Source organism: Prionailurus bengalensis, chromosome B4, assembly GCF_016509475.1.
Source record: "Prionailurus bengalensis isolate Pbe53 chromosome B4, Fcat_Pben_1.1_paternal_pri, whole genome shotgun sequence".
Classification (NCBI taxonomy): Eukaryota; Metazoa; Chordata; class Mammalia; order Carnivora; family Felidae; genus Prionailurus; species Prionailurus bengalensis.
Window position 1 is genome coordinate 100,964,438 of NC_057358.1, and position 22,680 is coordinate 100,987,117.

At 38.0% G+C, this 22,680-nt stretch overlaps 1 protein-coding gene across 6 annotated transcripts in view; it reads left to right on the forward strand.

Moving 5' to 3' along the window:
- The first annotated feature begins 379 nt into the window (after positions 1-379).
- NAV3 (neuron navigator 3) overlaps positions 380-22,680 on the forward strand; it is a 592,036-nt gene continuing 569,735 nt past the window's right edge. For all 6 annotated transcript variants that reach the window (XM_043561562.1, XM_043561563.1, XM_043561564.1 and 3 more), the window contains exon 1: positions 380-785. In XM_043561562.1, the coding sequence (XP_043417497.1) occupies positions 714-785 (72 nt within the window). In that variant the 5' untranslated portion in view covers positions 380-713. The remainder of the gene's footprint in view (positions 786-22,680) is intronic.

The following is a 22,680-nucleotide window of genomic DNA, read 5'->3' on the forward strand; positions in this document are numbered from 1 at the left end:
ACTGTCAGTCTAACATCATGTCTAAGTATATTGGGCTCGTTTTAAATTTTTTAGTTCTGTGAATACTGAAATTAATGAGTGGATCCATGGAGCATATACGCATGTTTGATGAGTGTATATGTATTCCTTATTGACTTTTAGCTTTGATGTGCTGTGAATCCCTAGTTTTAATATTCTGCTTTGAGTCAGGTTGTAATTGGTATTTTAAAGGCCAGAGGGGTAAAGAATAATGCCTTTCACCAGCTATTGCTTTTATGTGAAATATAATCCATGCCTACATTGTTTTTCTAAATTGCACATTTTAGGTAATTTTTCGTTAAATATACTGTAAATGATGGGAGTGAGAATTAACTGTGTACTTTTTTTTTAATCACAGGTTAAGGGGAACTGTGTAATTATTCATTAAAATGGAAAACTGTGAAGAAAGAAAAAGATAGCAGTTGGAGTTAAAATTCCTGGATGAATATTTTGCTTTTTGAGACATCAACATTTAAAAACGATATGCTGATTTGGAAAGTCCTGGGAGTACATTGCAAAATTCATCTTTTCCATTCAATAAATGGACTTTTTAATCACTCCTTGGAGTTGAGGAAGTTCGGAGACAGTGTGTGATGGGAAATGTGGCATGCCGGTGTTTTCCTGGTGATTGCATCTTGGATTAGGTTGCTGCCTATTTGAAGAGATTCCATTTTGAAAAGCAAGAACCCACTGTGATGGATGTCTCTTCAGAGATGAGCAGACATGGGAAGAATCCAGTGAGTCACAAGCTAGAAGATCAGAAGAAGGTAATGCAATACATTTCTTTTTGCTTGGTCCTTTTTGTTTATGCTTAGCGAGAATTTTCTGAATTGCAAATGAATGTGGCTTAGGAGATAAAATAACATACTATTTCATGGAAATAAATCCCTCCATATAGCCATGTATAGCTTTGGGTCTGGATCTCATTACCAGTTGGTGGTTTTGTTTCTGAAATCTTCTGAATTCATCCATCCAATAGGTTGGCAAAGGATTCCGTGGTGTTCTCTCACTCTTGACTGTGTTCTAGTGACCTGCTGGCCTGACCTTGTGGAACAGTTTTCTGAGATCCAGGATTAGGTATGAGTCATGGGGCATTGCTAGAGTAATGGAGCAAGTTAGAGCGCTCCTAAAAGAGAACACCTGCCTTGCTGCCAATAGAAGGTGTAGTTGGCATTTGAAATTCTCCGATTTCATGTCCTTGGGGCACATCAACTTAAGCCTTCTCATTTTTACAGCTGGCCTGGAAAGAGAGTCATGAGGAAGCTGTGAGCTTTGGTTTGACTCTTCATGTGTGATGTCAAAGGAACTAATGGAAAATATCAAAATAGTGCTGTGCTAATATTTATTTTTAAATGGGGTGAGAGAGGTTCTGAGTGAGAAGCTGGGAATTCAATGCTGAGGTTTGCACTTAAACCTCATTTTTCTACCTTCTTAGAAATTCTTACCTGCTAAACTGCTGTGCTATAGTGAGAATCATCCAGAGAGTACTTACTAGAAGGGTCAAAGATGGTACCAGGAGAGAAATCCCACTCTTAATAAAATATATTATCTTTTGTGGTGCTTTCATTGATTCCATTAGTATAGGAGAGGTGTGTGGGGACCCAGTGGCTAAGTCACAAAATCAAGGAATAATGAGATAATAGAAAGGATATTTTTAGTTACACCTGGATCTAAGGGCATGATTAAAGTTTGTGTTTACATCTGTCTTAGAAATTTGTTGACTAGTCCTTTTTGTACTCCCAGGAGACAACTAGCTCTTTTGCAGTTTTGGAGGTAGGAAGTTTCGAAGAGGCCATGTAGACAATAGCTTGTTAATTTGTTCTGACGTTTTGACGAGTGCCACTAGAAGAGGGGCTACAGTGATTGCTGTGCATCAATCAGGGCAGAAATGGATGGATTATTTATACCCCACTGGTTCTTTCATTGGGTTTACCTGCAGTATAAGTAAGTCTTGGAAATACTAAGTAGCATAAAATCCAAGATGCCTAGAGTCAGTTTCGACTTCAATGTGGATATAAATTTCTGCACAAATAAGTGTGTTACCAGGAATGTTGTTGGTGTTTCAAGTGGTCAGCATTTTTTCCTTCCGCTGATACTAAGGGTGTTATTCCAAATAGATGGCAAGATTAGTTTCCATCTAAACTACGCTCTGAAATTTCTTAACTACGGAGGGGCTGTTTTATCATTTTCTCTATCTATAATTTTTATTTATTTAAAAATTTTTTTCAATATTAAAAATTGTTTTCAACATTTGCAGAGAGTGAAAGCGGGAGAGTGGCAGAGAAAGAGGGAGGTACAGCATATGCAGGCTCCAGGTGCTCTGAGCTGTGGGCACAGAGCCCAATGTGGAGCTCGAACTCAGGGACTGTGAGATCATGAGCTGAGCCGAAGTCAGACGCTCAGTTGACTGAGCCACCCAGGCGCCCCTCTATCTACATTTTTTTTAATGTCCTTAACTATGATGGGTAATTTGCTTACTCTATTAGATTGGTTAAGAGGGAAGCAAGTAATAGGTGAGTGGTTAATAATATAGAAATCTGACTTTTGGAGGAAGTCCTGCTTTTTCTGGCGGGAAAGAAAAGCACCCCTGCAGGTGCTATCATTTTCTTTCCTGAATAAGAGATTCTTTCTGCAAACACAGAAGGGATTGCAAGCTGAAGAATGGAATGAATTCTTCAAGTAATTCTGAAAATTCCTTGTATGAAACTTTAAACAATGGTCTCTAATGAGGCTTCGTTTCCCAGGCCAGTTCACAAAGGACTGTTCAGCTCATAAATAATAGTAATAGAGTTTAGGCAAACTATGGAGAGCCTTGGCTCTGTGGGAAAATTAAAAAGACCAGTGTGGTAGTGTGGGACAAGAGGATCCCCATTCAACTGTAGCCTTCTAGTTGGTAGGGAGATGGGAGGAGGCATGAACATTTTCAGTGAGCATTATCAAGACAGAAAATGGGATACTAATGATTTCCTGGGTGTCCGATTTGTGTGAGCATTCACATTGAGTCAGCTAGAAATTCAGATGTTGATCGATTAATTGATAAGGACTTAAGATTCAGATTGAAGTGTCAGCAGGAACCCCTAGTCTCAATGACAGTTTTTTGAGTTTGCATTGAGGAGAAAAATGAAACATAACATCATAAATCTTCGTAGACTAAACTCTGGGCACAGCCCTGCCACCACACAATTGCCAACAGAGATTATAAAATCATTCATGCAATTACTTCGAGTGTTTGTAGTCCTTTGTGATGAATTAATTTAACAGGCACAGCGTTTCACAACAGTGAAATAAAATACATTTATTCCAACTCGTGACTTAATCCAGAGGTGAAGCATCTTTTTGATACTACTGAAAAAATGTGTTCTTCTCACAGTGTTTGTGGCCTGCGGTAGATATTTAAAGCAAGACGCATGGAACTGACTTCAGTATAGGCTCCTATTTTGAACACTGCCCCGCTGATTTTTTTGTTCAGTCTACAAATAACTCGTTAGATTTTTGTTCTTTTTTTTTCTTTATTTATTTTGGGGGAGGACAGAAAGGGGGAGAGAGAATCCTAAGCAGGCTCCATGCTGTGAGTGCAGAACCCAATGTGGGACTCGATCTCATGAACTGCGAGATCCTGAACTGAGCCGAAATCAAGAGTCAGCCACTTAACCCACTGAGCTACCCAGGCACCCCATTAGCTTTTGTTCTTGATTTAAAATGTATGAATTTGTACTTAGTGTGCTCTACTTCCAAATAGAAACCGTTAGGATACTGGGCACATGAGTTTGTATGTGTGCGACTCTGGTGAGTAGGGAATGTCAGGGAAGAGGTAATTTATGGAGTGCTTACTATACCAGGAACATACTTGGTCCTTTCCAGTTCATGAAGAAAGTGTCTTTCTATAAAGATGAAAGGTGGTTTTACCTTTTCCGTCTCTCCTTAAGAAATTTGGTCCTGTAAAATTAATGACAAGTTCCTCAAAAATATATATACAATATGTATGTAAATACAATATACAAAAATATAAATAAAATAAAATAATATATATATATATACCATTATTCAAAATTAAAGCTTTCAAAATGTGTGTGACTCCTTAGGCTTTTTTAAAATAATGCCCCATCACCTGACTAAATCTGGAAAACAGATAAAGTTAAAAGGTATCATATCTACAAGTCCTATCTGAAGAACTCTTCATTATGGATAAACCAGAGATGTGGAACTTACAGGAGCTGAGAATACCTCTAAGAGTCTCAACTCAACCTGGATTAGTGTAGGGGTGGGTGGAATTCAATTCTCTTTTTGATTCCTGTGATTTTTATCAGTAGAATGGTCAGTTAGCATTGGCCCATTATCCTGGACTTGGCATTCTCTTTCTGGAATGTCCCAGATGGGAAAATGATCCTGGCATCTCAAAGCTCCTGAATGCCCATAATGAGGTGTTTTATTTTTGAAAACTTGACCTTTTGACCCATGTTTGCTCCTTGTGTCAGTGAGTTCGGGATATTGCTTTCCACTAATTTTATTGCTTTGTGGGATTCTTTCTGCAGAAGCCCCTGGAACAGTGAAAGCCCAATAGGTACAAATGTCACTTCTATTTAATTAATTGTGAACTTGAACTGAAAAGCAGAGCTCAGTAGGTTTTACTGTCACTCAACTGCAGCAGTTTGCAGTTCAGACAGCCCTGGGACACTGCTTTATTGGTCCATGAATATTTTGTGTATTAAAACAAAGCATTTGTCATAGTCAACAGTTTGCTAGGTTGTGCTGAAAAGGGTAACAGGGACACACATTTTGAAATTATGGCAATGAAATGCAATAAATATTTAGTGACCTGTTGGAATAACTTTGTTTTTCTGTTCTCTGAAGCAGAAAGGGATGAAAAGTATTACTGAATATATGCAGAGATATTTACGTTTATGGGAATGTCTAAGATTGATGTCATATGATTTTACTGCCTAAAATCATATCTTTTACATATTAGTCAGCATTATTTTCACACTGCCTTATAAAAAGCTCGAGATAAATTCTAACACATCATGTCTTAAGAGATGGCAATTATTTCAAAAGTAACACAATCTGAGTGTAGTGAATGGGAGTCTGAGATGTTTTGGAAAGTCATGTAAAATGAGAGAAATGATTGTATTAATTAATAGAAAAGGGGATGCTGATATGGACAAAGCTTGCTATTTTAAGGGCAACTCCAGTGATATTGTGGACTTAAAATCAAGTTTAGATAGGGGTTAGAAAAAGCATCATCTGCAAGTGCCATTGAGGGTTTCATCAGTGTCTCTCCCCATCGACTAGTTTTGTTTGTTTTTCAGTTGACATCAAACAGAAGAGTGTGGTCCAGGTTCATAACTGCAGACAACTATGTTAGGCTACTCCAATAATTTTACTGAAAACCTTGCTCACAATGATTACCAGTGCTTTATAGAGCAAAAATAATTTATCAGTTTAAATCTAGCCTAATTTTTCATTTACTATTTTTCTTTTAGTGTGCTGATTGGGATTATCCTCACAGGTGTTGAGAACTACTTGAAATTGTTGATGTTGGAAGCTGATTAAAAATCTGTGTTCTTAAGAGAAAATATGAAGATAAGTCACTAAAGAAGGCTTAGAATAGATATAGGCTTTTCATTCATTCTTTGATCTTCTTGAAGGATGGACTCATTACATGGTGCTTTATTTTCATAAATCTGCCTGACTTCTTTTTTGTTAGTATGTCTGAGATATGTTAAAAGGTCCGTAAGGGAGCACGAGGTTTCTGAAACAAAGTCACATCATTTATTAATCATCCAATGTGAAGCATGACTGCTAATATGAATCGATTATCTGTGGGTTTCAACAAAATTGATGAGTCATCTGGTTGATTAGCCAAATTTTTAATTTTTGAAATTCATTGAGCAGGTATTCGGGAATGATATTATATAAATCTGGAATCCATGTGGAGACACAAATATGAAGGCCACGTTCACAAAGAAACTAGTACTGGAATTGTGGCATTCTGTGATACTGACCCTAATTTCTGCCCCTGTTGTGTGTCTTAAAAAAGCTGCTGCAAACAGCTGTCTCCCAGCCACTTTACCTGGAGTTCTCTAAGAATGAATTAGATAAGGTGGGCTCTTTTTCTGCTGAGCAGTGATTCTAGAAACTTCTCTCTCAGATGTGAACTTGGATAAAACTTCTTTTAAAGCTTCTTCTATCATAGCATAGGTGGTCCTCAAATAGACCTCTTCTGAAAGTTTATATGGCCACTTGCCTTTTTGGTCCTGACAACATACGTTTTCAGTGTAAACAGTATTTGTGCTAACAGGAAGAATTGGTAATAGATAAAAGTGAATATTGTATACCATGCTTAATGGTTCTACTCCTTGGTTCTAAACTAGACCATGTTCTGTTTCCTGATTGGTGAATTTTAGATGTCAACAGGTGTAATGACTGCATAATATTCATAAGAATAAACAGATACAACAGGCCCAAGATGGATGGATGATACTTGAGTGATGTGATACACATTTTGAGCATTTTGAAGGCAAAATTACATGTTAGTTGTTGTTTGGTTATTACTTGTCATTAATTATGTTCTCAATGATAATAATGATTACTAAGATATAAAGTTTAGTAAGTTTTAATTCCTGTTTATTCTTAAATACTTTTTTCTGTTTTGGTATTAACATGTGAATTCTGGCTTTTATCATTCCATAAAGGAATGACTGAAATTAATTTTTTCATCTAAAATATATTGGAAAACTGTGACCACATGCAATACAAAAAACTTGGAATACATCAATAGACTGACTTGCTCTTACCTTTCAATACATATATTATTATATTTTTATGTGTTTATATCGTGTGTGTGTATACATACACATACAACTTTTTAAAGCAGATATTATAATATTGTGTGGCCTGTTTTGAATGGCCAATCATATCATTGTCAGTTTCTCTTTAAAATTATGTTCCTAAAAGGATTGAGACTTTCCTCCATTTGACCATATGAATAAATACTTTTGAACATAGCACAGTCATTTTATTTTTTAATTTAATTTTATTTTTTTAAAGTTTTTAATGTTTGTTGATTTTTAAATTTTTTTAACGTTTATTTATTGATTTAAAAAAATTTTTAATGTTTTTTTATTTATTTTTGAGACAGGGAGAGACAGAGCATGAACAGGGGAGGGTCAGAGAGAGGGAGACACAGAATCTGAAACAGACGTGGGGCTCGAACTCACGGACCACGAGATCATGACCTGAGCTCAAGTCAGACACTTAACCGACTGAGCCACTCAGGCGCCCCACGTTTGTTCATTTTTGAGAGACAGAGACAGAGCGTGAGTGGGGGAGGGGCAGAGAGGGGGGAGGCACAGAATCTGAAGCAGGCCCCAGGCTCTGAGCTGTCAGCACAGAGCCCGACGCGGGGCTCGAACTCATGAAGTGTGAGATCATGTCCTGAGTTGAAGTCTGACTCTTAACAGACTGAGCCCCCAAACACCTCATAGCACAGTCATTCTAAACCAATAGTTCACCTGTGTCCACTTGCCTCCTTTGAGGTTCCAGGTAATTATAAGAGGACAGACTGAGAATTCTACAAAGCTTACCCTGAGGTAGCCACATGGACAAAAAAACCTACAAATGCACATAAAAATACCATTAAAAAGTGCTGAACATTAAAATCGGTGGGGGGGGGGGGACTTGCTCATTTCCACGGGTCAAAGATTTGAGATTAATCATGAAATCAGAGTACACGTTGGCACCAGAATGGAGTGGGAAGCAAGAACATGTGTAAGCAGAGAAGAGTCAGAGTGGGATGCCATGAGCTGGGAGTGGGATGATATGGGGAGTGCAATGACTTGTCTGTTTTGTGTCTTGTACAGCAGGCTACTTGCTGGTGAGCAGAGCCATCTGATTTAATAACACGAGGACAGGGTGGCAGCATTTTTTGTTTTTTTCCTACATGGGGACTGACCAGATGTCTCCCAGACGTGATATTCAGTGAATACACAAATGCCTGGGACAAGAGTTACATGAAGCAAAGCAGATTTAATGATATGTTCTAAAAGCACCGGACATAAGAAATTCTGTCAGTTTTATATGCAAAGTTGGGCAATTTTTATGAGAAATAAGCAGAAAATCATCAAGTCTTCGAAGCATGTTCTGAGGAACAGTAACAGTATTCTAATCAGAAACGTATAAGAAATGCGGAGTCTCAGGCCCCACACCAGAACTACTGAATCAGAATGTGCATTTGAACAAGATATCCAGCTGGTTCATTAATGCACAGCAGTATTGGAGAAGCACTGCCCTAGAGATCATGCCTGAGAGCTTCTCAGTGGGACTAAGCTTTTTTTTTTTTAAATATATTGTATTTATTTATTTTTAATTTGCATCCAAGTTAGTGAGCATATAGTGAAACAACAATTTCAAGAGTAAATTCCTTAGTGCCCCTTACCCATTTAGCCCATCCCCTCTCCCCTCCCGTAACCCTCTGTTTGTTCTCCAGATTTATGAGTCTCTTCTGTTTTGTCCCCCTCCCTGGTTTTATGTTCTTTTTGCTTCCCTTATGTTCATCTGTTTTGTATCTTGAAGTCCTCATATGAGTGAAGTCACATGATATTTGTCTTTCTCTAACTAATTTCGCTTAGCATAATACCCATCCACATAGTTGCAAATGGCAAGATTTCTTTTTTCTTTCTTTTTTTTATTGGTATCTCATTTTTCTTTCTTTTTTTTTAATATATGAAATTTATTGTCAAATTGGTTTCCATACAACACCCAGTGATCATCCCAAAAGATGCCCTCTTCAATACCCATCACCCACCCTCCTCTCCCTCCCACCCCCCATCAACCCTCAGTTTGTTCTCAGTTTTTAAGAGTCTCTTATGCTCTGGCTCTCTCCCACTCTAACCTCTCTCTCTTTTTTTTTCCTTCCCCTCCCCCATGGGTTCCTGTTAAGTTTCTCAGGATCCACATAAGGGTGAAAACATGGTATCTGTCTTTCTCTCTATGGCTTACTTCATTTAGCATAACACTCTCCAGTTCCATCCACGTTGCTACAAAGGGCCAGATTTCATTCTTTCTCATTGCCACGTAGTACTCCTTTGTGTATATAAACCACAATTTCTTTATCCATTCATCAGTTGATGGACATTTAGGCTCTTTGCATAATTTGGCTATTGTTGAGAGTGCTGCTATAAACATTGGGGTACAAGTGCCCCTATGCATCAGTACTCCTGTATCCCTTGGGTAAATTCCTAGCAGTTCTACTGCTGGATCATAGGGTAGGTCTATTTTTAATTTTTTGAGGAACCTCCATACTGTTTTCCAGAGAGGCTGCACCAGTTTGCATTCCCACCAACAGTGCAAGAGGGTTCCCGTTTCTCCACATCCTCTCCAGCATCTATAGTCTCCTGATTTGTTCATTTTGGCCCTCTGACTGGCGTGAGGTGATATCTGAGTGTGGTTCTGATTTGTATTTCCCTGATGAGGAGCGAAATTGAGTGTCTTTTCATGTGCCTGTTGGCCATCCGGATGTCTTCTTTAGAGAAGTGTCTATTCATGTTTTCTGCCCATTTCTTCAATGGATTATTTGATTAAACTTTAGTTACCCACTGTTGGAGTAAGATGCCCTTTATTTTCTGTGTTCTGGTTCCTATCTCCCTTCCCAACTTCTCTCCCAGTATTTCCTGGCATCATCAGCTAAGTTAACTACTTGCACTTGAATCATTCTTTCAGGTTCTACTCTGGCAGAAGCCTAAACTAAGACATTCTGTATCTGGGGTTCTGGAACCAATACGGTGTATTTGTTTCCATCAGCTAGTGTTGGACTCCAAGTTAACACAGTTATTTGGAATTTAAATTTTTCAGGAATTCTTCTATCTCGTTTACTTATTCCTATTTTATTTTTGGATATCCTAAGTGCACACCCAGATAATGGTGGTGTGCTGGCCCTCACTTGTACAATATGGCTGGCCCTGACTTATAAACACTCAATTAACAGATGACCCACTCACAGGACAGCTGCTGCCACCTCCCACTGCCACCCCATTGTCAATGGCCTCTGCAGCACAAATTGTCCTAAGAAGTTGTTGAAGGAGCTGTGAGCTCCTTTCCCCATCTCTTGCCTTCTTCAACCTATTCACTAAAAACCAAAACACAATTATGAGACATTTACTGAATCTATTGTTTGGCGTGGGTTTTTATATGAAATCTTCCTATTCACTCCTCTTTTCCTTTAGGGTTCCTTGCTGGGGAAACTAAATATACACAAAACAATGTCTAAGTGGGAACAAAGAACTAGCTTTGTGAAAAGAGCATGCATGTAAATGCTCCCAAACTCTCCTAAAAGTAGATCTTCTCTTAGATGCTATGGTGCTTCAGTTCCTGAAGCCAAATGTGGGTTTCCTACTACCCTCAAAACTTGGATCACTGCTCCAGTGAGCTGACCTGAAAATACTAACTATGTTAGTTGTGTGGATGAAGATGGACAGAGAACCTACCCAAAGAGGAGGACCGTGTAGGGGCAGTTTATCACAGATGAGCAATACAGTGGAAAAAAAGAAGTGATGATGCCCATGATCTTACCTTTAGTAGAAAGAAAAACTGCCCAATAATAAAACTTGGCCCAATATTTCACTCATGACCTCACCCATCAGGCTAGCAACGTCTTTGGGAGGATCTAGTAAAAAGTAGTGTAGTAAACAGTGAAAAGCAAAGGATCTAGAATAAGATGCCTGAATTTGATTTCTGGCACTTACTGAAATTACTCAACTCTGTCCTCTCCTAGTTTTCTTATTTGTGTTATTTTATAAAATGAGAATATTTAAAACAATTATATATAAAGCATTTGGAGCAATGCCTTGTACCTACAAAACACTCAATAATTGGTAGCTTTTGGGGTGAACTAAAGAGTTGGGCATGGTTTATTTTCCCGTGTGCATAGGCCAGAATGTGAGTTAATGGGCACAAGTGTTCCTCCCTTCTCATCACTGGACTTCCTATGAGGTCCGGCAATGCTGGTCCTGAATGACTTCCTGGTTAGTTGTAATCACAGCAACTCATTTTAGACTTCTCTCTACCATCTGTGTTTAACAATTTAAGCACTCATAACATTAGGGTTCCCAAAAATGTGAAGGTCTTCTTTATTAGGGAGTGGGAACAAACTCTCCCTCCCTGCTCCCAAAAACACCGAAGTGGAACCAACCAATCCTGGATTATGCACTAGAGCTTAAGGTGGGTGGTGGGTCTGAGCATTGTTTCTTGACTTATATTACACTTGGTGTTAGTAGTTCATGTGAGTCCAAGGCTTAGTTTGCCTGTTTTCTGGAGAGAGTCTGAGGATAGTTGGTACCAAGGGAATTTCATCTGAAAGTATGGATATCAGGTTAACTACGTGTGACTAGAGTTCAACCCTAGAGCCAGTCAGAAAAGATGTCTGTCAGTTCAAAGGCTTTAATTTTCTTAGGATGACAAGTTTGATAAACCAAAATATTTTCTGGCCATGACATATTGATAAATACAGAGTTATCCTCAGCTCATGGTACATTTTAAATAAAAAAGTATTTTCTAAATCCTAAATATTTAGGATGAGTTTTGTTTCTGTTTTCAAGAGGATATAAAGAACATTGAACATGAGGAAAATTCTCAGTTGATGCAGGCTTTATTTCTTTCATTACCAATGTGAGATTGAGAGCGTAAAAAGGTATATAAATTTTTTTTAACGTTTATTTATTTTTGAGACAGAGACAGAGCATGAACGGGGGAGGGTCAGAGAGAGGGAGACACAGAATCTGAAACAGGCTCCAGGCTCTGAGCTGTCAGCACACAGCCCTACGCGGGGCTTGAACTCACTGACCGCGAGATCATGACCTGAGCCGAAGTCGGCCGCTTAACCGACTGAGCCACCCAGGCGCCCCGTAAAAATGTATATAATGAAGATATGTGATGAAGCAAACATGGTAAAATGTTAACCATACATGAAGCAAACATGGTAAAATGTTAACCATACATACCAACTAGTGGTATGTATAAACGTGTTTACTGTAAAATTGTTTAAACTTTTCTGTATGTTTGAAGATACATATAAGACAACATGGGCAAATATATTAATAAGTGATGTTTGCCATCAAGGTATTAACATTCTAGTAGCATATGTATAGTTTCTGTGCTTTACTTCCTTGAGCTTGATTATCCTCCTCTGTGTAACTTGGGGATCAAGGGAGCTTAGAGATTTTTAGAGGGAGACTAAGGACTGCTATTTTATTAGTCTTTCAGCTGCACTAGGTAGTTTTTCCAATTGGCCTGGGTCCTAAGCAGTGTTTCTTACATGATATATATAGGAAATGCACTCATAATTTTCAACAACTGACTTAAAACTCATTTAGAGGATCCATCCCCATATGTATTGATTTTCCTTGACTTAAAACTAAGTTCGGTATATTCAATTATTTGTATGTTTCATAGACAGGCACAGTTATTGTGCTTTAATTTGAGTCTGGAGATGTCCATTCCAAGCATTAATACAGTAAAAATAAATACCTTTTTCTCATTTTTAGAAGCATTCTTTATGACCAGTTTTTCGTATTTCATGGAATAAATGCTTTTTTTAATTCTTTTTTTTAATGTTTATTTATTTTTGAGAGAGAGCACGAACAGGGGAGGGGCAGAGAGAGAGAGAGAGAGAGAGAGAGAGAGAGAGAGAGAAGACACAGAATCCAAAGCAGGCTCCAGGCTCTGAGCTGTCAGCACAGAGCCTGATGCAGGGCTGGAACCTATGAACTGTGAGATCATGACCTGAGCCGAAGTTGGATCCTAACTGACTGAGCCACGCAGGAGCCCCTGGAATAAATTATTCTTTATAAATGTTTCTTGACACATATTACAGCAGAGCATGTACTTGTTAAAAATCCATTAAAAATGTTCAATGTTACATTGCTCGTTTAGAAGCAATTTCTTATGAGCATTTTTGCATAATGGTAAAGTGGTTCCTTAGTGCCTAATGGATATACTTCTTTTTTTTTTTTAATTTTTTTTAACGTTTATTTACTTTTGAGACAGAGAGAGACAGAGCATGAATGGGGGAGGGTCAGAGAGAGAGAGGGAGACACAGAATCTGAAACAGGCTCCAGGCTCTGAGCTGTCAGCACAGAGCCCGACGCGGGGCTCGAACTCACGAACCGTGAGATCATGACCTGAGCCGAAGTTGGCCGCTTAACCGACTGAGCCACCCAGGCGCCCCCCAGTGGATATACTTCTACAGTGTACGTAGAAGTTTCTACATATTGCTTGCTATCTTCCAGGTTTTGATAACTCATCAGGTTTTGAGAAGTCATTGTTTCAGAGACAGAGATGGAGGTTAGTGGATTCAGGTTAGTAACGTTGCTCTTTGTTTTACTATATATTGCATTGTAGCATAATATTTTGTTTGATGATGGAAATTATCAAAGAATCAACCACAGATTTAAGAGATGTTTTGCGATCTTCAGTGTGTATTTGTGTATTTATGGAGTGCCTACTAGTTCTCTGTGGTAGGCAACAGTAATACAATTTACTTGGTTAACTGCATTACTAATGGATGTATCCATTTGTATCTATCACCTCCTCTTTGCATAAAAAAGTGGGTTAGGCTCCTAACTAATATCTGAATAGCAAGAAATCTGTAGTTTGCAAAGAACTTTTACTTGTGTTTCTGTCCACCCTCGCAACTCAGTGGAATTGTAGGTCCAGTAATTTTATGTCCATTTTTGCAATGAACTTGTCTCAGATGAGAGAACTCACCGGTTGCATCTTTTTATTTTGCTCAGTGATTTATTTTTTTATTTTATTTTTTAAAGATTTTTAAAATGTTTATTTTTGAGAAAGAGAGAGAGAGAGAGCCAGCACAAGCTGGGGAGAGGCGGTGGGGGGGGGGGGGTGGGCAAAGGATCAGAATCAGGCTCTGTGCTGACAGCAGAGAGCCTAATGTGGGATTTGAACTCATGAACTGTGAGATCATGCCCTGAGCTGAAGTCCGATGCTTAACTGACTGAGCCACCCAGGTGCCTCAAAAACATGTAACTTATTAATAGGTTGTTAAAAATCTGTTTGAGGGGCGCCTGGGTGGCTCAGTCGGTTAAGCGCCGACTTCAGCTCAGGTCACGATCTCGCGGTCCGTGAGTTTGAGCCCCGCGTCGGGCTCTGGGCTGATGGCTCAGAGCCTGGAGCCTGTTTCCGATTCTGTGTCTCCCTCTCTCTCTGCCCCTCCCCCGTTCATGCTCTGTCTCTCTCTGTCTCAAAAATAAAATAAACATTTAAAAAAAAAAAAAAAGAAAAAAAAATCTGTTTGAAAAATATAAATCTATGAAGACTTTTTGTTTTCATGTTAAATTTTATTCTAGGTGGGTGTGAGTATGATACACTTTCTTTAGGCAGATGTTTTTCGAGAGCTACTCCCAAATGACTTTGAAAAGATGTGAAAAATGAGGGTCCAGATTTGGGAACTGCAGTTAACCTGGTTTAGTCGCGTTAGACTTGTCACGTTTGGGAAGTTGCACTCAAGGTTCTCCATCTATCTTATTAAAGGTGACTGATTTCATTAAGTCACATTAGGAAGCTTCATTTAATTGTTAGGAAAATATGTTGTAAGGGACACAGGTCATATTTAAATTTGATAGGCTACATGGAGAAAAATTATTGCCAGTCTACACAGGTGGGGCCACACTCCCTCTCAGCTTCTCAGTTTTGCCAGCCCATCAGCCACCAGCTAACCCACAAAGCTTGGCTACCTGGTCCCCTGGCTGTGCCAATGACACATGTGAGTACACGCAGGTATGTAAGCCACCGAGCTCTCCTGTAGTGAGGCAGGATGTTCTGTTGGACCACATTCACATTCAGAATCTGCTTACCAGGGTGGAAATGAATGGGAAGTGGGGTCTGTCCCAGACATACGCCTGCTAGCCATTGTAAGCCATATCTACATCATTTTTGAGAGAATATTAAAAAAAATGGTTATCTGCCCATCTTTGGATCTAATTTATAGTGTGTTTATCTGATGCAAAATGAAGATGAGAATAGTGTTTTATACAAACGGCCCTTCTGACTTTCTACTTTGATAAATATCTTTCAACAATGCTACAGTTATGACATTTTCCTAATGTTGTTGTTTTCACACATGCTAATGGCTCTAAGGTATTAATCCAAATGGGCACGTTTAGTTCTGAGGCAAGAATGTGACTGAAACTACATGAATTCACCTGAATACTTTCCACTTTTTGCTGCTGACAGTTAACTTTATACTTTATAGTTTTTATTAAAATTAGGTGTTTCCTCTGAAACTCTTACTGGCTGCTTGATTAAACAATATTGTTAGGTGCAATGTAATAGTTTTACTTCATGCTGTCTCGGTAAGAAGGGCTTGTATCTTTTAACAGTTGCTGGTCTTGGCAAATTGTAATGCTTGCAAATAACAGATAAACAACACCTTGTATGTGCTTGTTATTCTCTAATTAACACTGGGAAAGGACTTAGGGTTAAACTTGAAAAACAACATAATGTCTTAATCTGCCTTGCTTTGTTAAATATTTTCATAGAATCATGAACCGATGCAGTGATTTCCACATTGCTTTGGGGGAAGAGTACAAAATAACGTTAAATAAAAATGTGCCTTTACATTTCTGTAATACTTACCATTTTAGAAATGTCTTTCATATCCTTATCAGGTGCTAAATTCGTGTTCCAGCTAAATATACGATACTAAGAATATCCATGGGTATAGCCATGATTTTCTTTTTAACACATCTAGATTAATCACTTACTTCCTAATACCCTCCAGTGACCTTCTGGTGCATTTTGAGTACAGTCTGAACTCCTTAACATGGCCCATAGGGCGCTGCATAATATTTCCATTTTTCCCCCAAAGTCATCCTCTGCCACCTTTTCTCTCCCTCATTCTGTCCAAGGTGTGTTGGTGATCTGTGAGTAAATTCTTTGAACAATCAAGGGTTTTCTCACTCTCAGGCCTTGGCATTGACAGCTCTTTCTGCCTAAAGTACTCATTGCTCTATTTTTTGCGTGAATGACTTCTCATCATTCAGGCATAGGGTATTAATGTAATTTCCTCCAGAAAGTGCTTTTCCATCCACTCCATCACTGTGTTCTGTTGATTTTCTTTCTAGTAATCCTTTCAATATTTCCTTCTTACCCACTTAATGGCTTGCTTGTTTATAATCTGCCTCTATTAGGTGAGGGACACTGTCTGTCTTGGTCAACATTGTGTGGGAAACCTTGCATGTGATACAAACTCAAGAACTGTTGCTGTGGAACAAAGAAGAAAAATCTATATGAGTACTTATCAAATTGGGGTGCAATTTTTGATAAAAAGCTAAAGAAGAAAGCTATAAATCCCTGTATTGCTCTCAGGCTAGTATATTGTTAAATAGGAAAATAGGAAAACTTTAACTCACGACAAGGGCTTTTGGGTTAGAGTAAATGCTTCTGAGTATTATCTGTCTAAACACCCTTGTATCTTTATTTCTATGAAGGAAGAGTGGAATTTTCAAAGCATGACTCTCTGTGCAGTTCCTTTATTTTCTACTAACTCTCTGAAGCCTTCCAGCTCTTGAAGATGAAAGGAATGATAGGTTTAAAAGTTGAACAACTTTCATTCCAAATCATCTAGCTATTTGTTTATGAGTTAATCCACGATATTTTGTAAGCAAAAGAGATGACATCTTTAGGATTTAAAATTGCTGAAAAGTGGTAATACAGGTACTTATGTGATATTTGGACAGTCTCCAAGCAGTATCAAAAATTAAGGCTAACATTAGTTAATATTTAAGGTTTGATTGTTTTTACTCACCAACATAGGGTAAAAGGATAGTCAAATTTTATTTAAGTTTTGAAATGATTATAGATGTCCTTATCTGTCATATTATTACAGACACTAGTTATCAACTTCTGAGTAGTATTCGAGAATTCTGATGGCACAGTTGAAAGTGGAGGAGGGTAGGGGCACTCCTCCTTACCCACCCAAGTAGAGATAAACCCCAGTCTCATCAGTCTATGGCTTTGTGTTTTACTGCCAGATGGTGCTGACAGGTGTTTCTTCATTGCCTAACTGGTAATGCCTGCCTATTGGTGGTTCAGGATGTTTTTTTGACAGAATATGATCCTGCTTCCTAGGGCCAAGCTGGACTGTGCTTTTGCTACTGTAGCTGTAGTATTCGACGGTCCTCCTTTTCAGGTCACATTCAAACTCACCTCCCGGGTGTCAGCCAGCACCGGGACCCTGCATCAGATCTGTTTCCAGGGTCTTTCCTCTCTAGGCAGTTACCCGTAGACATCAGCTACCATTTTCCTTTCCTACCAACAAACACAATTTGCTTGATTATGCACTCTTTAGCTAGGTAGTTGGGTTCTGGTAGAACTTCCTTGGACCGTAGATGGAGTTGGTTTCAATGACTCCTAGGTAATTTCCAGCAGTTCACTTGCTAAGGAAGAGAAAACACAAATATGAAAAACTAAATTAAAATACTCTTTAATTAGCCATGCTACTATATAAAGTACACAAGTTAATAGGTTTGTTGATTGACTTACCTCTGTAGTATTAAGTATGTCCATTCTCAAAACTTCCTGTAATATTATAATTTATATTGGCCACCAGCTCCTTGTACATGAAGTCTATTCTGTAAATTCTTATACTATCATTTGGCCAAAAGTATTAATATCTTTCCTTGAAGAAGGATTTTATTTTCGGCAGTTAGGAGAGCACTTTCCTGGATAAGAAAATATAATTATCCCTTTTTATGCTTGTTTTATATGGTTAGTTTCTTTCCAGTATTCAAAAAGACTGGGAGTCCATTAGTGCACAGTTTTGTTTTGTTTTGTTTTGTTTTGTTTTTTCAGAGATAATGGGCTTTTCATACTCTTGTTTACAAACATAATTAAAAATAGGCTTTTGTGGAGAGGAACTTAATTCTAATAGAATGTTGATTAACTGAAGTGTTTAGTTTTTTCTAAAAGTCTTAGCACCTGATATAAATTTAGGATTATTCTAAGAGAAAGTAAAGTTAGAGAAGCTACTACAAAATAGAAACTAGAGCTTAAAAATTATTTGAATGCTCTGTCTGTGCTTGCTGGTGCAGTATCCACTAACCATTGTAACTATTACAATTTAAATGAATAAAAATTAAATAAAGAATTCAGTTCTTCAGTGGCGCTAGCCATATTTCAAGTGCTCAGTCATTGCTTGTGACTAGTGGCTACCCTACTACAAAGTATATTTACATAATTACAGAAAGTTCTGTTGAATATTTCTACTGAAATACTGTCCTGGTTAGAATGTAACATAGAATAAGAAGTTAGGGGAATCCAAGAGTTAGACTTCTTGTCAGAGGAACAAGAGCAGTAATGGAGGCATTTTTTCTTTTTTTTAGTGCATAAAATTGGAATGGGAAGCCACTATTGTTCCATGATAAAGGAACAATGATAAAGGGGTCAATAACCTTTTTGCTTGCCATAAATTTAGTAGAATAAAGTGTTTGCAAAGATCTTAAAAGTCAGACCAATTACCAAGTTTATCTTTGAACTGTTTATCTTGTTTATTTTTGCTTAGATGGATTGCTTCAAAGCACTTACCTTAAGAAGCAATATACATTGAGCAATGAGTGGGATAACCAGTTTTGTATTCTATATAAAGAAAAAATGTGAATTATCACAAGTTAGTATCCATAATAAATTATTTGACAGCAAACTTTCACTACTGAACCAACATGAAGACTTTCCAAAAATGCTTTCCATGACCCCGGGGGGGAATTGAATATGGTTTCAAATCTTAGGACATGATAAGGTTGTCAGGCAACAAATTAGCATCCAGGCAAAAGTACTGAGGTCAAAAAGAATCTTAAAGTACTTGCAAAAATACATGCATAGTAGTCTTTATCATTTTAGCAAATGATTTAACATCACGATTGTGTCCACTTATATTGTAGTTCAATCGGCCATATATATTTTATTGTGTTCTTGCCAAAAGATAAGATCAACAGAGCCATATGTTTCCTAAGCTCCTCTTGGACAGAAATTTTACTAAAACCGGACCAAGTAAAATATTACCTAGTCAGCAAAGGGCATCATTAATTAAATTTGTGTTTCAGGCAGTGCTGTTCCAAAATAGGTATTATCAATAAAAGAAAAATTATGATTTAACACAGCATTGTTTTCTGTTTGATGAGAAAAACAAAATTAAGTAACTTTGATACTTAAAAATTTTTTTCCAAATTTTATAAATTAAAAAAAATTAATGTTTATTTATTTATTTTTTAATTTTTTTTTAACGTTTATTTACTTTTGAGACAGAGAGAGACAGAGCATGAATGGGGGGAGGGTCAGAGAGAGAGGGAGACACAGAATCAGAAGCAGGCTCCAGGTTCTGAGCTGTCAGCACAGAGCCCGATGCGGGGCTCGAACTCACAGACCGCGAGATCACGACCTGAGCCGAAGTTGGACGCTTAACCGACTGAGCCACCCAGGTGCCCCTAATGTTTATTTATTTTTGAGAGAGAGAGAGAGAGAGCAAGCTCGAGCAAGCAGGAGAGGGGCAGAGAGAGAGAGAGAGAGAGAGAGAGGGAGGGGTAGAATCCAAAGTTGGCTCTGAGCTGTCAGCACAGAGCCCGATGCTGGACTGGAAGTGATAAATCGTGAGATCATGAGTGAGCCGAAGTCGGACGCTTAACCAACTGAGCCACCCAGGCGTGCCTCTCCAAATTTTAATTACCTCCTCATCTGCTCAATGTCCGGAGAGCCAACTATAACAAATTCCAAATTTTAAATCCCTTTTGGAATGGAGTTGTAGGTGGCTCTCTGGACACTAAGCAGAAGAGGTGGGAATTGGGCTACAAGTTAGAATTGCGTACGACAAAGTAAAGCTTCGAGGTGATTGGTAGGAGCAAGCGAAAGACACTGTCCATGTGGGGGATACTCCAGCACTTTAAGGTAAACAGCCCAACATCCAGGAATCTGAGTGTCTCAAGGTGGTGTAGGAGCATCAAGCCCCATCAAAATCAAGTAGCCCAGGTTACCAGGAGGCTGGAGATAAAATATCTAAAAACTGAAAGAAAGATTGCTTTAGGAAGAAACTTTTTTATAATTTTTCCCCTGCAGAAAGGTCTTAGTGGCATGAAATAGTAGGAAAAACATCAGCCTTGACAAGAGGCAAATAATAGTTCAAATCCTGGCTCTCTCACTTAGCAGATCTGTGAATTTAGTTCAGTGACTTAACCGTAGTGAGATTCAACTTTCTTCATCTGTAAAAATGGGTTTGTAATGTTAGTTCCCCTTTCCAGAACATAGCCTGCTTAGAGACTACTAGTCAGCAAGCATCATCTTCAATAAGGAAAATGTGGATGCTCTTTTTAAATCACTTTTATTATCTTTATTGTATAGATGACAAAAGTGACATTAGGAGTTCCAACAAATACATTGAATATCCTCATAGAAAAAAGAAATCTGCAAAAGTATACTTTTAAAATTTGCAAATAATATTTCTCCATGCTTGGATCAACAGAGTATTTGAGTGCGTGTGGTATAGGGGTGTTTACTGTATTGTCCAGAAAGTACATTTTATAGATATCATACATACTGCACAGACACACATACATACACTCTATAGTTGTCCAGTTGGGAATATCCAAAAATGACAGGTAAATTCATAATCAGAGAAATATCATATGTTACAAAACTCTGCTCCCTTAAGATATAAAAGTATTAACTTATATGGGGGTCATAGTTCAAACGAAAATGAAAATTATCCTCTTCTTGAAGTCATGTGCCTGTGTTCTCATGGTGAGAACTTAATTTTGTTCCTATTTTTTGGACTCTTGTGACTCTTAGTTGAGTAGGGTGTTGAGGGATTGCTGCTGCTGAAGTCCCATAATTATGGAAGAGGATAATTGTCCACAGGTCACTGAGAAGAACCACAAAACCCTGTCCCTGACAAAGAGGTCAGTGGACTTTGGAAAATAGAGTTTTGACATAGTTGATGAGTTTGAAGTTTACCATCAACGCATATAAAGTCCTTCGCTGAAGCCTTACCCAGTTTATTTTTTTTACACAGAACCACAATAGAGGACATCTTAAACTGACCCTGAATTTAGTCATCTGCTACGTATGTTTTACAAAGAATAGAGGTTAAGGCACAGGCTTTGGAGTCCGACAGGCCGAGCGTGAATGCCGGTTATGCTCTTTCCTAGCTGCATCAACCTGATCAGGTGGCTTAATCTCTTCGTGCTTCCGAGTCCTCATCTACAAAATAGGGACAGTCATAGCCTTTCCTCAAATAGTTGTTGAGGACATTCAGAGAGATCATTCACATAAACTTGGAAAAAGACTAAGCATTTAGTAAAGATTAGATTTATTGGCTACTGTAATTCCTGAGTGATACAAGATTAAAACAATCTTAAAGCTCTATGGAGAAGAAAACATTAACTATAGGGCAGTTATTGGAATTAAGAGAAGAGGTTGTGTACCCAAATCTGCATCTGGCATTTTAGGTCAACTGATGGCAGGACCTGCAAAACTGGAGGACAGGACCGTGGATGGTTCGACAGTGATAGGGTAAGCTCCTGGCCTTTTGCTTGGGACCTCCATGATTAAGATGAGAAGACCCAACAATAGATTCCTCAGCAGGAGGAATGAAGTTAAGACCTCACACTTGTGGTTTTAATTATTCACATCAGTGTGCTCATTTATGTAGATTGATCATCAAGGTTTTATATATAGAAGCTTAGATGGAATTTGTGAATAGACAGATTTTGCAGTGATTAACAACCTGTTGTAGAGTCCTACAGATCTGGATGTGAGTGTCAAGATTACTGCATCTTTTCCATGTGGTCGCAGCTCCTTTAGCCTCAGTTTATTCATCTGGAAGAGGGGGGCTTAGTAATATCCACCTCGTTAGGTGGTTGTGATAATAAGGGTGACAGGCCATGTAAGTCCTGTTGTATGATGCTCGCTGCTCATTTAAATCACTGTCTTCTTAACAAAGTCCCTCAGTGAATTATTTTCTATTTGAAACCTTATTTCTTAAAAGGAAAGTGGTTATTAATTTAGAAATCTGTTACTTTCATCCATCTCAAGCACTTTGGAAGATATTTGTCTATTTTATTAACTCTTGTGGACAATGGGATAAGTGTTATCCACCAGATTTCCTCTGTAGGTTTTTAGGATTATTTCCTGTGGGAAACTTTACAGCATGGGAAATACTCGTGATGTTCCTTCTTTAATTATTTTGTGCCAACTCCGAAGTTGAAGATATTCCAGGAAGATGTATAAAATATATAGTCAATAGTACTAAACTCTACACAGATGGAAGAAGCTGATGCTTAGAGAATTACTAGCTTTTCGAAGCAGCCAGTGTAGATAAATTGAGTGATCAGGAAGCCTTATACATAACAATTTGATTAGTCATATTCAAATGTGTCAGTTGCTTTCAAAACCATTTAAACATATAGCAAATTATTCTAGGTTTGCCTATCTAAAACTGAGTGCACCAGGAGGAAATCCTATATAAAAATATATTATTAAAATATAAAATAAAAAATATATTTAAAAATATATATATGAGCTTGGATTTATGTGTGTGTGTTATATGTCTATTTCTATATGTGTGTATTTGTATGTATTGAGATGTATTCATATGCATATAAATAC